The sequence below is a fragment of the Trichomonas vaginalis genome, chromosome IV (genome assembly GCF_026262505.1).
Source record: "Trichomonas vaginalis G3 chromosome IV, whole genome shotgun sequence".
Taxonomy (NCBI): Eukaryota; Parabasalia; order Trichomonadida; family Trichomonadidae; genus Trichomonas; species Trichomonas vaginalis.
In genome coordinates this window covers 35,328,874-35,345,139 of record NC_067206.1, presented here as the reverse complement: position 1 = coordinate 35,345,139, position 16,266 = coordinate 35,328,874, and the positions used below count along the sequence as shown (strand labels likewise).

At 34.3% G+C, this 16,266-nt stretch overlaps 11 protein-coding genes and 3 pseudogenes across 14 annotated transcripts, besides 4 other annotated features; 5 read left to right on the top strand and 9 right to left on the bottom strand.

The window, feature by feature from the left end:
• Positions 1-16,266: part of a mobile genetic element that runs on past both edges of the window.
• Positions 267-725, bottom strand: TVAGG3_0225860 (uncharacterized protein; the record flags this gene model as incomplete). Its single annotated transcript, XM_001313041.1, has 1 exon — positions 267-725. One exon carries the CDS (start codon positions 723-725, stop codon positions 267-269), a length of 459 nt encoding a protein of 152 aa, XP_001313042.1.
• On the bottom strand, positions 755-2,329 carry TVAGG3_0225850 (uncharacterized protein; the record flags this gene model as incomplete). Its single annotated transcript, XM_051227158.1, has 1 exon — positions 755-2,329. The coding sequence occupies one exon, from the start codon at positions 2,327-2,329 to the stop codon at positions 755-757; it is 1,575 nt and encodes a 524-aa protein (XP_051112144.1).
• Positions 2,357-2,791, bottom strand: TVAGG3_0225840 (uncharacterized protein; the record flags this gene model as incomplete). The annotated part of the gene is made up of 1 exon (XM_001313040.1): positions 2,357-2,791. One exon carries the CDS (start codon positions 2,789-2,791, stop codon positions 2,357-2,359), a length of 435 nt encoding a protein of 144 aa, XP_001313041.1.
• On the top strand, positions 2,837-3,097 carry TVAGG3_0225830 (uncharacterized protein; the record flags this gene model as incomplete). The annotated part of the gene is made up of 1 exon (XM_001313039.1): positions 2,837-3,097. The coding sequence occupies one exon, from the start codon at positions 2,837-2,839 to the stop codon at positions 3,095-3,097; it is 261 nt and encodes an 86-aa protein (XP_001313040.1).
• Positions 3,122-3,979, top strand: TVAGG3_0225820 (uncharacterized protein; the record flags this gene model as incomplete). Its single annotated transcript, XM_001313038.1, has 1 exon — positions 3,122-3,979. The coding sequence occupies one exon, from the start codon at positions 3,122-3,124 to the stop codon at positions 3,977-3,979; it is 858 nt and encodes a 285-aa protein (XP_001313039.1).
• TVAGG3_0225810 (organellar and viral DNA polymerase type B) lies at positions 4,061-4,636 on the bottom strand (the record flags this gene model as incomplete). The annotated part of the gene is made up of 1 exon (XM_001313037.1): positions 4,061-4,636. The coding sequence occupies one exon, from the start codon at positions 4,634-4,636 to the stop codon at positions 4,061-4,063; it is 576 nt and encodes a 191-aa protein (XP_001313038.1).
• TVAGG3_0225800 lies at positions 6,380-6,852 on the top strand (annotated as a pseudogene). Its single transcript has one exon. A coding segment is annotated over exon 1 (473 nt).
• Positions 7,142-7,969, bottom strand: TVAGG3_0225790 (KilA, N-terminal/APSES-type HTH, DNA-binding family; the record flags this gene model as incomplete). Its single annotated transcript, XM_051227157.1, has 1 exon — positions 7,142-7,969. The coding sequence occupies one exon, from the start codon at positions 7,967-7,969 to the stop codon at positions 7,142-7,144; it is 828 nt and encodes a 275-aa protein (XP_051112143.1).
• On the top strand, positions 8,033-8,377 carry TVAGG3_0225780 (uncharacterized protein; the record flags this gene model as incomplete). Its single annotated transcript, XM_051227156.1, has 1 exon — positions 8,033-8,377. A coding segment is annotated over one exon (345 nt), but the record flags the coding sequence as incomplete, so codon positions are not given.
• Positions 8,375-8,402: a terminal%2Cinverted (terminal inverted repeat of Mariner transposon ID:TVAGG3_0225760).
• Positions 8,375-9,676: a mobile genetic element.
• TVAGG3_0225770 lies at positions 8,471-9,596 on the top strand (annotated as a pseudogene). The gene has a single exon. A coding segment is annotated over exon 1 (1,126 nt).
• Positions 9,649-9,676: a terminal%2Cinverted (terminal inverted repeat of Mariner transposon ID:TVAGG3_0225760).
• On the bottom strand, positions 10,159-11,100 carry TVAGG3_0225750 (organellar and viral DNA polymerase type B; the record flags this gene model as incomplete). The annotated part of the gene is made up of 1 exon (XM_051227155.1): positions 10,159-11,100. One exon carries the CDS (start codon positions 11,098-11,100, stop codon positions 10,159-10,161), a length of 942 nt encoding a protein of 313 aa, XP_051112141.1.
• TVAGG3_0225740 lies at positions 11,396-12,057 on the bottom strand (annotated as a pseudogene). The gene has a single exon. A coding segment is annotated over exon 1 (662 nt).
• TVAGG3_0225730 (integrase core domain containing protein family) lies at positions 12,271-13,356 on the bottom strand (the record flags this gene model as incomplete). Its single annotated transcript, XM_051227154.1, has 1 exon — positions 12,271-13,356. One exon carries the CDS (start codon positions 13,354-13,356, stop codon positions 12,271-12,273), a length of 1,086 nt encoding a protein of 361 aa, XP_051112140.1.
• On the bottom strand, positions 13,397-16,258 carry TVAGG3_0225720 (organellar and viral DNA polymerase type B; the record flags this gene model as incomplete). The annotated part of the gene is made up of 1 exon (XM_051227153.1): positions 13,397-16,258. The coding sequence occupies one exon, from the start codon at positions 16,256-16,258 to the stop codon at positions 13,397-13,399; it is 2,862 nt and encodes a 953-aa protein (XP_051112139.1).

Below are 16,266 nucleotides of genomic sequence, written 5' to 3'. Positions count from 1 at the left end.
TCCAACTCTTCTAACTTCTTCTTAAGTTCAGCAATGTTGTCCTCATGAAGTTTAATCTTTCTCAAAATTCCTTCTTTATCTAATGGTTGCTTTATCTTTCTAAACTGAACTCTACCATCCTTCATAGTATGAATGTAAAAACCTTCTGGAATAGTTCCTGATTTAATGTATTCTACCAAAAACTTTTGTTTCATTGCTTCAGTGACTTTATTTGTCATTTCAATCAAATAAAAATTTTAATATTAAATAAAAATAACGTTATTTTTTCAGTAAGGAAACGCAGGAGTTTTACGATTTATTTGAGGAGTAGGTTCTGGTTTAAATGTTGGAGTCGGTTTAGGAGTTGACTTTTGAACAGGAGTTTGTACTTCCATAGGTTCAGGAGTCATTGAAGGTTTTGCTTGTGAAGGCGTTGGTTTTGGCGAAGGTGTTGGAGTTTGTTTAACTTCAGCTACTTCAGTATTATTTACAACATTTGCTTTATTTCTTTTCAACATCATAACTGCTCCTGCTGTAGCTAGCAAACCTAGTGGGAGACCATATTTTATATAAGGACTTGACCAAATGCTATTTTTGGCAGGAGCTGGTGGAACACCTAACCTTGGTGAGACTGCTCTTTGCCATTGTGCAGCTCGTAAGAAATATTCAATAGGTGCTCCATAATCGTTTGGTAAAGTTTGTTTCATAGATGGTGAAGGTTCACGAGAGCTTGATGAAGAACTCATTTATAAGCTTTAAAATAAACGTTCATCCTTTATTCCTCACTGTCGTCCGTAGCTAAGTTATAGTCATCTAATCTTATTATGGGGATGCCATTAGCACGCACCTGAATGGCAAAGCAACAATCCCTCATAAATCCAATAAGTGGCTTTGGTACGTTTTCAGTTGCTAGTTCAATAGGTCCTTTAACAGACAATTTGTATGTTATTGGAGCAGTAGATGTTTGACCTTGCTGGAAGCAAAAGTCCACTTCTTTTGGAAAACCACATAAGAAATGTGTGTTGTCATAGCTATCCCATTTATGTTCCACACTACCATCATCCACCAATGACCTCATAACATCTTCATTAAATCCTATCATATCATTGTTTGTATTGCAAGCGTTCGCAACCATTTCATAAAATACAGGTCCATATGATTTTTCAGGTTCTGCAGGCATATTTCCATAAGCTCCCATGGAAAGCTGAAGATATTTAAACTTAGGGTTCTCAAAATTAACATAATAGTTGTCTTTCTTTCTAAATAGTGCCCAAATACTTTTAACATTAATAGGCGTATAAGCTGCTGTAAATGTTGCACTTGAACTATCTGTATTCTTTGAGAATGAACCGTCCATAGGAATCCAATCCATAACTTTAACAGGAAAACATAAAGCCTCGTTTGTATAATGTTCTACAAGTTCTGTATAAATGTTAGGGTCTAAAGAGAATGACTTTGGATGAATGAAACATTCATTAAAATCCATCTTTGTTCGAAATAGTTGCTGGGTTACAGTTGTAATAGTAACTGTTCCACTAGCTTCTACTGCCTTCGTTATCATAGTGAATGGTTCATTCCATGGAACAAATTTATTTGTCGGTGGATTTGAATCTGAAGCAAATGCAACTTTAAGAGTTGGATTGAAAGCAATGATATCATTTACAGATATAGATGTGCATTGTAAGGCGTCGCTACTGAACTTTACTTTAAGCTGAATGTTTCCTGCAAAAGCTGGAATAAATCGAATAGCTTCTAATGGAAGGAATCTTCTAACAGGAATTCTTAAACGAAGCTTAAAATCAAATGATTTTCCTGCTGTAATTGGATCACTAACAATTTGTCCTGTTCTACATGTTCCCGAATGACTCCATACATCTTCATGTCGAGTCTTTAAGAAAACATCTACTTTCTTTATTTGTTCGGTAGTTTGTGAGTTTGAAGTTATATATGCTTCTTCTCTTGCGTTGTCTTGAGAATATACGATACGACCATTTGCAAGGATTTGATATCCAGCAACTGCATAGAAAGCGTCATCGAAACCAATCCAAAATCCTGGTGGGTTTGTTTTATTGGAACCTGAACCAATTTCTTTATCTACAATAAATTGACCTTCCATTTTATACGTAATGAATGTATTGTAAAGGTCCAACATATTTTCACCAGGAGGTGAGAGATTGAATGTTACCCATGTGTTATCTTTAGCAGTTCCAGGTTGTGATGGAATCTTTGCGTCAGAATATTTTCTATTAGTGTCACCAATTTGAACTGCATTGTCTATGATATCGAAATATGAGCGAATCTGATGAATATGCTCTGCTGGAGTAAATTCGTTTAACTGTTCGTTCTGCATGTATTTACTTCAGATAAAAATATCTATTTACTTCATTATTCTCACTCTTCTTCTTGGCATTCGTGGTGGAAGTTGTTTCTTGACATTTTCAATGAACTGTACATTCTCTTTTGTCTCAACTTCTTTCACTGGCGGGTCAGGATTCTTTGACTCGGTTTGTTTTTCAATGAAATTCACGAACTTTGCAATAAGCTCTTGGTTCGTTATTGAAAGTACATCTGGCTTCTTTTCTTCTGGTTCTATTGACTTTTCAGTTTGAATAGAAGGCTTAACATGGGCTTCGTGGGCTTCACCCTTGCCATACACCTTAATACTGTCGCTTTCTGCATTCGCTAATGGAACCTTTCTTTTTCTTACGTATATTTTACCATCTTTACTCTGACTTACGTAATAGAAAGGATGTTGTATTCCTCTTGCGTCATTTAATATAATAGACTCTCGCTCTGATTTTGACAAGCTCATTTTACATCGGTTAAAATTTTAATTTTGTTTTTTATCTGCAGTCAAATGACTCAGACAAGCCCTACGGACAAGACCCAAGGGGTCATAGATGTTGAAGCATTGAAGAAAGAAATTCGTGAGCAAATTTTATCCGAACTGAAGGAACAAAAACAAGAACAAAAGCCAGAGAGACCAAAGAGAAAACTTAGTGAAAAACAACTTGCTGCATTAGCTGCTGGAAGACAAAAGAACCCAAGACTACTGGCGAAGAAAGCTAGAGAAGAAGCAAAAGCAAAAGCTAAAGAAGCTGAAGCAAAGAAAGAGTAAATGGTTTATTTTTATCCGAATTAAATGTATAGACAAATACCTTTATCTGTTGCATTCAGTAGTGAAATCCCTGACGTCAAAATAAAGGGGAACAGAGTAACGTTTAAGTTTCCAACAGACTGGATTGTGAACATAAATGAAGAGAAGTACATTGGCATAACAAATATATACATTGCGAGAGCATTTAGGAAAGTTGACTTTATACTTCAAGTCGAGATAGAAAATGACGAACAGTCTTTAAGCGCCCAAAACATTCACATATACAAATACTTTAAAGACGATACAACATTGTTGCAATGTATGATTTCATTTAATGAAATGTTCGAGAAAAAGTTTAACATTGAAGTACAAACTTTACAGCCTTTACGTGAGTTTCTTGCACAACTGAAAGAAGAAGGTAGTCAGCCACAACTTATAGACTTTCATTATGAATTTAATGAAAATGAAGATGGAACACATGACTGTCAGTTTGTTGTATTCTCACCATTCAATGAAGTCGCTAAAGAGAAAGAAAATCCATTACGTATAAGATTTCAAATCTCTGAACCAAGTGATGATTTCAAGAATGTTTTCAATTATGATGCAATGCTTCCGAGGAAAAATGAATTTTCAAAGATTGTAACACCCGGCATTTGGGATAGAAAGCAAGCTATATTATATTCAAACTTAAGTAAGGGAGTTGAAAATGAGTTCATTGGTCATACAAGAAATTCACCACTTCCTAACCCTAAATACTATAAATTAACTGGCTTCAATCGTGAGTTTTGGATAGACATGTTCTCCACTCATGACCATAACTGCCCAGTGTTCTTACCTCCAGACCATAAGGACTGTCTCTACATTGAAGCACAACTCTTAAACTCTACCATCGCAGTATTGTAAATGACCACATGGGCTTCGCCCTTGCCGCTAGCGGCTTATTTTTATCACGAATGACCTCATTGCTGACAAAAATAAATGACCTCAGAACTTCAACTTACGAATAAAGCTTGTTTTAGTCGTTATTGAGAAGTTAAACTTTTCAGCAAAGCAAGGACTAGAAGACTTACATAAGTCGAATGCAATCTCTTGACCGTCATAAAGTGCTTTATATAACTTCATAACACTGAACTCTGAGTCTTTGTCAAATTTTCCTTGCGGAACCATTAAACCTTTATCTTCATCATAGAAACACTGAACAGAGTCAGGAAACATTTCATTAGCGGTTAAAGCAATAACATCTTGCTTCACGCCTTTCATTCTGCAGTGAAATGCAACTTCATTTAAATCATTCGTGAGTAAGTCTATGTAAGTCTTCTTTCCACAAAATATTGACTTGTATGCTAAACTTTGTTTTCCAGGTGTTATTTCTGCGAAGTCAGAATGAAATTGACCAAGGTTTTTACCAATGAGAACTCTTCCATAACGTTTCTCAAACTCTTCAGCTAAACGAGGGATATCTTCATTGTAGAGATGCATACTGTCCGTATCGCTATAAAAGATGTCCATTCCTAAGTCCTCAGCAGTACAGAATACTTCGTTCATTATTCTCTTCGACATAGACAGAATGTTAACACCAAGTGGACAGAAGTTAAAGTGTCTGCAAATGCTTTTCGTTAGCTTGAAAATAGTTTTATCTGAACCATCCAAACCTTCGAACTTCACTATATGGTTGTAGTTTCTGATAGCATATCTTATAGCATCTTTGTCATTTACTATGGTTATTTTTGACTTAATAGGAGATAGAATAGTTTTGCCATAAATACTGTTCAGAATGAGCTTTATATTTTCTTGCAAAGGATTTCCTTCTTTCTTATACTTTAACCTTAACTCAAACAACTTCTTTACTTCATCTCTTATTCATTTAGCATGTAGTGGTCTTCAACAAGAAGTAAGTCAATAGTTCGAATAGTTTTACATTCTTTTGGTATGTATCTCTTTATTTCATTATGTCTTGAGTCATTGAAGTAACCAATGGTAACATTAAATGCTATACCTGTTGCGTCAGAAATTTCTTGTACTTTACTTTGAGGAAAGTCTCTAACACGAATGACTTCTCTCATGTGGTCAATAGTTTCTTCATTTACTCCAGCCTGAATGCAAGCATAAACGAAACAATTGTCTTCTGTCATAAGTGCTGCAGTTCTTTTGTTCAATTCATTGAAGATTTGGTAGCGTTCAAGATTTATAGGTAATGTGCAAAGATACTTCCAGAACTGACCGCTTCTCTTCTTATAAAACTTCTTTTCACCATTATCTTTCCAAAAGCTTTCTATAAGTGCTGGGTTTCCTGTTTGCTTAAGAGCTTCCAAAATGGCTTTCTGGTCATTTGTCAGTGTGCTTTCATCTCTATAAGGTCTCTTTTTTGGTTTGCCTTTCTTTACATCTGACATTGTTAAGCCTTCATATTCTGTTAAATCATACATCTTTATTTCAGTAAGATTCTTTATGTTTTGTCAAAGAAGTCATAGTGCATTTCAACAATACCTGCAGCATTTGCTTCTATCTCTGATATAAAGTTCTCCTTCAAGAGCTGATGTAGTAATGTTCCAATATTATTGAGGTTTAACGTAGAACATTCATACTTTCCACAAGTTTATAACATACCATCCATCTCTGTTGTGAGTTTATTTTAATTTTCTCTAAGAGTCTCATGAAACCTACCGAAATGTTTGTGTAAGTAGTCTCTTTTGGTTCATCTAAAGCTTCGATGTAAAGTCAATGAGTCTATTGCCTGTCTTAACATTCCTCTTCCTATTCTCTTCATCTTTCTTTAACCATCTCTCACCTTCTTTTGGTTTGTCGTCAATGGAACGAATGACATCGTTAGCTTTGCGAACTTGTTCTATAGCGCTCTTAAACATCTCTCTTCTCTGTTGTTTCAGTGTGTCGTCTCTTCTTCTTTGTTTCACCAACGTTTTGCATTTGTTATGTCAAACATTTCTCTTCTTACTTCATGAGGTACTGAACGTCTATGATATAAGTCAATAGCAACGTCATTTAAAGGAAATGCTCTTGCATGGACTTCGTCCTCGCCGCGTTGCGGCTTTATGAACTCATGAATTCTATCATAACTTATTGCACCATTATAGTCATTGAGATGTCAGCGAGTGCTTTTTTTTTGTTGCATAATGCTTTGCAACATCTATATTAGCTTCTGTAAGAAGTTGTTTTATTTCCGAGTGTTCTAACTTAGACAACTTCCGATACATTTTTAGTAGGAAATAAAAAAAATATTTTTTGAAAAAATTAGATTAGATTTTTTAAAGTTATTTTTCAAAATAATTTAATATTTTTATTTTAATGAAACACATGCAAGATTGCAAGTTTTTTCATACAATGCTCTCGCTACTGCCATCAAGAATGAGTTCAATAATGCTTCAAATGTTAATGTTATCTTTAACAAGAAGTTTGTGAAAGAATCTAAGTTTGGTCAGTATGTCAGACCATTAGCTATCGTCATTGACCGCAAACGTTATACTTCACAAGAGTTAGCAGTAGTTTTGAAACAAAAGAGTTTCTTCGTGAATGTCAAAGATACTCATTATACTGTTATAAAGAACTCTAATATTGACTTCTTCAGTATTGCTTTAAATCTTTCCGAACAGAAAGAATATAAGAAGGGTGAAACAAATGTGAAATATTATCCTTCATCTCTGAAGACAATAACGAACAAAGATGTTATACAGAAGCTCCTACCAAAGGTTGAAGAAGCTTCTATTGACATTGACGAAGGAAGTGAAATGGTTGAAGAAATAGACCCTGAAGCTATTTAAGCAAAAATATATTTTTGGTTAGTCTTCATATGGATATTTTACAACAATTCCCAATGTATAAACTTTTCATACGCTTTTTTCATAAGCTTTATATACCTTCAGAAATTTTGCATAATCTTTAGAAGCATTTAGATATTGTTTAAATGCTTTGTATGTCTTCAGAAATTTTGCATAATCTTTTACATGTTGTTCGTTCTCTTCTTCTGTCATGAGTTCCGAATATTCTAAATTCATGTTCTTTCATATGAGATAAAATTTTATAAAAAAAATAAAATTAGCTTAGATTTTTTTATTCTTCCTCTTTGAAGTTATCGAAATATTCTGTTATTTTTTCCTTCAGTAATGTTAAGTCTTCTTTGAATGTAAGTATTGTGCAACCTTTGATGTCATAGTGTGTTTGAGGAAGAGTATTTTTGACAATTTCCTTTATTTGCTCATTCGGTGTCATTGAAATCGGTAAGTTTTCACGATAGAACCAGTTTCTGTCAGATTTATATATTTTAGCTAAGTCATAAAAGCTCTTGTTGTTTCTTCTGACTAAATGCAACATAACCATATCTTTATCTTCTTCTTTCTCCAACTCTTCAGTATATATCATATACTTATAACTCTTTTCCTTTCCTTTTGGTACTGAACGCGGTATTCTTTTCTGAATGCTTTTGTCTTTGGATTCAATGACTTCATCTTTTGCTTGAAGTTTCTTTTCCATCTCTCCACGTTCTGCTTTATATAGTTCATCTAACATCATGAAAATATAACAAGCATAACGAGGTGAAGCCCACATTGCTACAGCATTTACTAAAAGTCTATGAACATAATAACCTTTCAAACCAGGAGCCAAATTCTTGCGATTTTCGTACGGAATCTCTTCTCTCGGTTTTCCAAGGGAAGCAATCATATGAGGAAATTCTTCTAAAAGTTCTTTTGTCTGTTGGTTTTCAAACCAATGATATGCTTGCTTTGTAGAACGAAGAGCATTCATTATACTTTGCATTTGGTACATGTCATCTTTGACTGAACGAATGAGACGTAACTGTTTGTTATACTGTATGTACTCGTATTCTTCATTTATAGCTTCATGGACTATAACTGTTGTTGTGTTCTCTGATGTTGACATTACTGTCTTTACATACAAAATAAAAAAAATAAATAAAAATAAAATTAGCGTTATTTTTTCTGAGATAAACACTATTTCTTCACAACATTAAATTTTATCCTGTATGAAATGACTTTAAAAAGATTATTGACTGACTTCGAATACTATCTCATTGACGCACTGACAGACCCTCAAAACTGTGTTGAAAGTTCTTTAAGCTTTAAGATTGAAGGTACGACGCATTTTGTCTTCACTTACGTATTGAAAGAATATGACCGTTATCATAACAAAGTGAATCAAACACTAATAAAATTTGTAGATAAAAAATTGGATGAATATTTTAAACGTGAAGACCCAAACACTGCTGGAGATGATGAAGAATACAGACAAGTTATTGAAAAAAATAACGCAAGATTAGATGCAATATAGGGTGTCCAAAGGTGCGTTTAGCACAGCGCTCTATATGAGACTATTAAAGGAGATATATGCTGATTATAAATATATAATAAAAAATATGAATATATGTATATGATGAGTATGTTGTATTTTGGCGCCATGCCGGGATATAAAATGAATTTTGAGACAAGAGGCGGTTTCGCGGGAAATTTTGGCGGGATTTTTTTCATTTTTTTAATGAATCATAAAGAAAACATCCTCGCTCTTGCAAAAATGCAAAGACTGTAAAAAAATCTACGAGACATTGGTAAAATGCTTCGGTATGGATGCTCCTAGCTATTCCACTGTAACGTATCTTGTTAGGATGTATCACTTCATGAACAAAAAGGCGCCCATCATAAAAATTGACAAAAAATCGCCGGATCAAAGAAAAATCAAAGCAATTCTTCAAGCGCTAGATGAAGACCCAAGAGCATCACTCAAAGGATAGAGGAGATGACAAGATACCACGTACAACAGTCAGTTTTATCTGCACAATTATTTGAACTACAAACTAGCGTATACACGTTGGTTCCGCACAACCTTAATTCAGTTCAGTTCAAAAAAATCTAGAGTCCAATCTTCGAAAGAGCTCCTCTCTATATTGGGTGCGTATCAATCCAAGAAGTTTCGCTTTTTAGTAACAGGGGACGAGTCTTGGTTTCAATATGCAACAGAAGCCAAAATCATGTGGATCCCGAAGGATGAAAATCCGCAAACATTCCCGAAGAAAAAAATTGACACACCAATGATGATGTTGTCGGTTTTTTGGGGCGTGAATGGCATCATCGCAATTGATATTCTTCAAAAACCTAATACGATGAATGCTCAGTATCTAATTGACAATGTTCTTACTCAAATTATCAATTCTGATGAGTTTGAGAAATCCAAACAACAAAAACAAAAGTTTGCAATTCATTTTGATAATTCAAGAGTTCACAAAAGTCATAAGGTAATGAATTACTTGGTGGAAAACAATGTCAAAGTTGTTCCAAACCCAATTTATTCACCTGATATTGCACCCTCTGACTTTTATTTATTCGGCACGCTAAAAAAGAGAGCTGAAGGACGCGAATTCGCGAGTCCAGATGATCTTGAAAATTTTGTAAGAGAGCAATTTGAGCAATTTTCTCATGATGATTTAAAGCGTGTCTTTCAAGCCTGGATCGATCGCTGCGAACGCGTGATTGAATCCAATGGTGATTATATTTAAATAAACTTTATATATATGTAACTTGTTTATTTCTATTCGCAGTATTCAGGTTTGTGCTAAACACACCTTTGGACACCCTATAGAAAAGAAGTTTAATGAATGTCTTACAAACACGTATGAATATCTTATGCGGTGGGAAGCCAGATGGAAATAAATTTACGTCAAATATGCAATTTATAAAATCTTATGTCGACAGGCTACGTAGCACAGTGGTCTAAGGTGGTGTTATGGAGGGGTCAGGGTCTGTGGTTCGAACCGCAACAGCGCCGTATTTTCTTATTTTCTTTGTTTGTCTTGCTTGTCGTGAATAAAAAGCGTCATAAAAGTACTCTATCTTCCACGGGAATAAATAAAAAATTTACTTTATTTCTTCTTTATTTCTTTGTTCCCGTGGAAGAAGGGTTTTGCTGTTTTTTCTCAGCTGAAATCAATGATTTTTTCATTTTTGGAATCCTTAGCGAATGAGGAATCTTTTCTCTCGTGGAAGCTTTGACCAAAAATAATGTTTAGGTGAAGAGGTGAGATCTCACCTTTTTTTTCACATAATTTTTCACCTCTTTTTTCACAAGCGTTTTACATGAATTGTACGATGTATATTTGAAATCCTAAACAATTTCGTAGCTTCTATTTCTTCGCTGAGGATATCAAAAGTTTTAACAATGCCGAAAGTCTCTTTATATTTCTTCTTGACGTCAGATAGAAGGAAATCTTCTGCTGTTGGATAGTTTTTGTTCAGAAATTCTAACATGTCCATTTTATCTTCTGCTGGCTTTTCTGCTTCTTTCTTTAAGTCTGCATAGTCGTTTCGCATTCTTTCTATCTCTTTGACTGAATAGTTATATTTCCTCATTGCTGCCTTACATTTTGAACATTGCGGATTCATTTTTGCGTTATACATTGAAATAAAACCAGCTAGAACAACTAAAGCGTCAATGGTTTTCTTTAACTCAAAAGCAGTTGGTTTTATCTGTTCATGCCATACCTTACCTCTTCTATCTTTATCTCTTATCTGCCATACACATTTTGCAACTAATGAAACAAAGTTATCGTATGTCTTAAACACCACCGATTTATATATGTCAGAAATATTTTTATAAACCATGTCGCAATCTTTGTCCATAACTTTATGGTTGCAATGAAAACCAAGGAATTCATAATTTACTTTACGTATGAATTTCTTAATTTCTACTGAGTCAGTTGCTTTGACTTCAATTTCGTCGAATTCAGGAATAGTTAGTTTTTGCTGCTGAATTTCAGGTAGTTTAGGCAAATGGTCGATGAGGTCCTCCATTTCATAAAGATACTGTTCATTTGTTTCATCTTTCGCACTACAGTCTAAATTACTTGTTAAAAGTTCTTGCTTTATCTTCTGTATTTCTGTTTCGAAAGTATATGAAGAAGGAATAAAGCTTTTCATCTCTACCAACATTGACGTAGGATTCATGACTAACGAGTTTGGTGCTGTAGTTGTTTGAATTGTTGTTGTGCCGATTGTTGAAATCATATCTTTTATACAAAATAAAAAAATAAATAAAAATAAAACTAACTTTATTTTTTCTATCTTAAGGAAATTCATGAAAATTCAAGCGGGTAGAAATGAGGGTAGAAATGAGGGTAGAAATGAGGGTAGATCTAACCATCTACCCTAAACATTATTTTTGGTGTAAATTTATGAAAACATTAATATATAAAATTCATGAAAATTCGCGAGGGTGAAAAAACAGGTGAAAAAAGAGGTGAAATCTCACCTCTTCACCTAAAATATATTTTATCATTTATGACAAAAATAAATGGTTCATTTACTCACAATATTTTTGTATAAAACGACCCCAAACTTTTAACTTCTTTTCTGCAGCTTCTAATGCTATCTTAGCGAGTTCATATTCTCTAAATTCTCTCTTTAAATCTTCTTGTTCCCATTGGTCTAGTTCGTATGGAGAAGCTCTATAACCATAACATATCTCACGTTCATGTTCTAATTGTTTTTCATGCATTTTTCTAACTTCTTCTTCAAACAAATGTTTAGCATTCTCTACTGTATCTTCGAGTTCTTCTTCATCTAATTTCTCATGAACTTTCTTGTCTATGGAGTCCATAATTTTTCCAACTGCTATGCAATATTTTGGAGAAGCCCACATTGCTATATAGTTTATAAGTCTTGGGGCTACATACGTTCCTCTAACCTGTTTGATTTCATCAGAATTCCTGCATGAATTTTGTATAAAAACCAAACCGTCTGTTTCCGGCGGTTGCTATATTCTTCACAAAACGCCTTATAATACTCTTCCCAGGACTTATTTTCCAACAACTTTCTAAAGTCTTTCCTAAACTGCTGACACATATTTGTTGCATTAATGTAACCATCCTTGTCTCTACGTAAGACTTCAATACCGTTATAAGTGCCTTTTGTGAATGTTTCGCCATTAGATTTGTTCGTGAATGTTTTTGCTTCGACTGACATTTCTGTTCTTACATACAAAATAAAAAATAAATAAAAATAAAACTAACTTTATTTTTTCTATCTTAAGGAAATTCGTGAAAATTCGTGAGGGTGAAAAAACAGGTGAGATCTCACCTCTTCACCTAAATTATATTTTTTGGTGTAAATAAATGGTACCATTAATGATATCATGACTGTTCTCGTTCATGTCTGATTTACATCTAATGAAAAAGTTTAGAAGAATTTTCTTATTCTTTCTGGCTTATTTTTGTCTTTCCAGTACTCCCGCTCTAATGGTCCCAGATGTGTTGGCTTCGACTCTCTCAAGTTCTTAGATGGTATAACATCTTCAACGCCTCCTTCATATCTTACTTTATAAGTGTCATCGTTTATGTTGTAGCCAAGTATTTCAATAACCACTCCTCGCTTTGCTTCGTCAATGGTTTCAGCAAGTTTGCCATTACTACTTTCAACTAATTTATGTCGAGGATAAAACGCAATAGAGTCGTCGGCAGCTTTTATAAGATATCCATTACCTTGCGTTGAATCTACGATATAATAGTTTCCACTTAACCTTAAACGTTTCTTTGTCAACGGTTTGTCGTCAAGAACTACACGAACTTTTGTACCAGGAATGAGGGTAAATTGTGTTGAATTTCTGATATTTTGTGTTTGGCTTCGTTTCTTTTGTATATACTTTTCTTCTTGTTGTTGTGTTATTGAATTTGGCGTATGTCCTGTTGTAGAATGTGTTGAGGAATTATATACTTCGAGAAAATGTTTCATTGTTTCTTCGGTAAAGTCTCGCTCTTGATTTAAATCTCTGAGCGTTCTTATGAAGCGGTTTATGATGCCGAGTATGTTATGGTTATGGTCTTCAGTAGTGTAGTGAGTTATGTTATGCTTAATGAGAAAATCTGTGATTTCATTGCTGAGGTATGCACTGTCTTGGTCTGATGTTAAAGTACTTGGGCTATGTTCTGCTACAAACTTTTGTAAAACTCTTAAAACTTCATGAGTTCCTTTATTTTTCATTGGATATGCATATGCTTTGCGAGTGTTAACATTAATGAAAATCAAAAATGGTTTATGTCCTCCTTTTCTGCTTTGAATGAGAGTGTCAAATTGGTATGCGTCAGGAGTGTTGGAGTAAATTGGTAAAAAGTAGTCGTAGGGGTTTATTTTTGTTTGATGTACAACATTTTTGTCAAAGAACCTTTTCACTTCAGCTCTGTTAGTAAATCCCCAACTCTTTGCAGCTTCATTGAATTTCTTAAATGACCTCCATGGATGTTGTTCGAATACTTCTTTCAAGCTCATTTATGTAAAGTTAAAGATTTTATTCTAGGCTCAAGCGCGTTCATTGAACGCGGTACCATGCGAATATAGTCACAAATGGTGGCATATAATCTGCACCCGAACCTGTTGGATTTGTTATGAAAGTGTGTGAATGATTTCCTGTGGTTCCACAGAAAATACCTGCGCTTGAATCTACTGGGTCACTTGAAATATCATATCTATTCATTCCCTGTCTATCCGAACCTGCTGCAAGATTTGTATAACCTCTTTTTGTTATTGAATGTGAATGACTACCTGTTGTGTTTGTAGTTCCTGTATGAGTGTGCGGTGGAAGGTTTGCTTCTTTAATTTTCTTCGAACCTCCTGTTTGCTTTGAATATCTAGCACAGTATAAGAATTTATCTACAATCTGCTTCCACATACCAAAACCTAAAACTGTTTCTGGATTTGTTGAGTTCATTGACGTATAAATAGAACCAACAGGATATAATGTTTGAAGTATTTCAGTCTTTAATGTTTGAAGCTCTGTTTTGTCTGCTTTCTTATCTAACATTGTTGGTAGTTCATATGCTTCAAAGTTTCTGGCATGATCTTCGATATTCCTGCAACTGTTATCTAAATTGTTTAGTGTATCTTTTACGCTTGTACTCGGATTCTCTAAAGGTGCACTTGAACCGAGGGTATAGTTCAATATTATGTCGTCTGCTCTAACAGTTGAGAAGGAGTTATATGTATGTTCTTTATCTGCTTTTTTATCTAACATTGCTGGTAGTTTATATGTTTCAAAGTTTCTGACATGACCTTCAATGTTCATACATTTACTATTTAAGGAGTTTAGTGTATCTTTTACGCTTGTACTTGGATTCTCTAAAGGTGCACTTGAACCAAGGGTATAGTTCAATATTATGTCGTCTGCTCTAACAGTAGTGAAGGATTCATGTGTATGGTTCTTATCTGCTTTTTTATCTAATGTAGCTTGAAGTTCATTTATATCGGAGATATTGTGTTTATGAGATTTCAAAACTTTGTTCGTTGCGTCAAGTTCATCTTTGTCAGCTTTACTTTTAATAGCATCTTCAAAAGTTATTTTTGCCTTAACTCTCAAAGTAAATCTTGGTTCAACTAATACACCGTTAACAAAGAAGTATGAAGCATAAATTTCATTGTTATAACCAAATGCTTCTGGTGCTTTACCTGTGTCATACTGTACAGTACAGTGTATGTCATAACCTTTAGCACGAATGAATTTATATCTTCTTTCATTAACATCTTCAGTGCTTATTTGTTCATCCTGTGTTAAATATCCATGGTAGTCCGTTATAATCTGTTCGTCTGAACTTATATAATGAACATGGTTTTTATCTGCTTTTTCGGCTAATTTCTCTTCTATCTCATTTATTTCAAGTTCATGCCTACCACCACCTCCCGAAGAAGTATTTTTCTTCAGCTCTTGAAGAACGTCCACTTCGCCATCTTTGGTGTCAATAATGAGACTTTGAGTTAAAACCTTTCCTGTCTTAATGGATGTTTGTAAAACTTCTTCTTCACCGTGTTCAGGGTCATGGTCGTCATCATATCTTGCGAAATCAGAGATGTTGTCATACATTAAGCATATCTGTCTCAAAAGTTCTGCTATTTGAAACTGGAACGAAAGATATACAGAACTTTCATCATCTCCTAAAGTCAAGTCTGCTTTCTTAAGTATTTCTTGAATGTATGCAATGAGAACAGAGTACCTTGGAAAATATTCGAACAATATTTCATTAGCTGTTGGTTTTGGTGGTTCTTCTGGAGTTTCTGTTGTTTCAGTTCCTTCTGTAGGTTCTGTTGGAGTTTCTGCATCTCTTGACTTCAATGCTCTTGCTCTCAAAGACCTAAATGTTAGAGCACCAGGTTTTACAAAGGACTTTATAAATGCTTTAATAGTTCCTGGTAAGTTATTGTTAGCATTAAGTAAGTTCCTTATGCTTCCATCATGTACGTCCATAGCACTATGTAAAAAATCTATACTTTTCTTGTAGTCAGCAATAGACTGACTGTGATTTTTTAAAGATTTGTCAATACCTTTAAGCCAATCTTCATGCATGTCTGATACTGAGCCAAGAATATCATTTGCTTCCTTTAGTGTATTTTGTGCTTCTCGTAAAGTATCCAATCCCGTACGTGCATTGTTTGCTATACGTCTTACAGTATCTATTTGACTCCTTGTTTCTTGCATCCAACCAGATAAAGTTTTAATAGTATCCGAACCATTTGAAATGAAGTTCAAAGCATTTTTAACGTCATCTAAAACTTCTTCACCAAGTACTGCCCATATCTTTCCGATTTGGTATTGAAGAACTCCATATGAAGCAGCTGTTAAACCAGTATTTATAAGGTTCCATATCCATGATTTAGCAGTTTTTCCATCCTTTCCATCTTCACCATCCAAACCGTTTTCGCCTTGAGGTCCTTGTATTCCTTGTATTCCTTGTGGTCCTTGAGGTCCGGTGTCACCATTCTCTCCTTTCAGTTCATCTTTATGTTCGTTATAATATTCTAATGTCATAAGGTGTACATCATTACTGCTACCAATAACTCCTAATATTTGTTTCTCATTCATGACTAAATTCTTTAGGCATTTAATGTTGTCGTCAAATCGAAAGCTCTTTAACAATTCAATGAGAACATTCAGTACTTTCACTAATGAGGCATCTACTGTAGAATTTATATATTGCACCGTTCCATCATTTATGATAGGAACTTTACTTATTGTAATGAATGGGTCATAAGTGTTAAAAGTATCGAAATCAATGACTTTTTTAGTTTTTCCATCGTCAATGACTAAATCATTGCCTTCAATGGTTAAAGTTGAGTTTTCGTTTACTAGTTCATGTGCTTTTCTTGCTTCATTTGTTTCATACGCATATGCAGCAATAGTCATATTTTAAT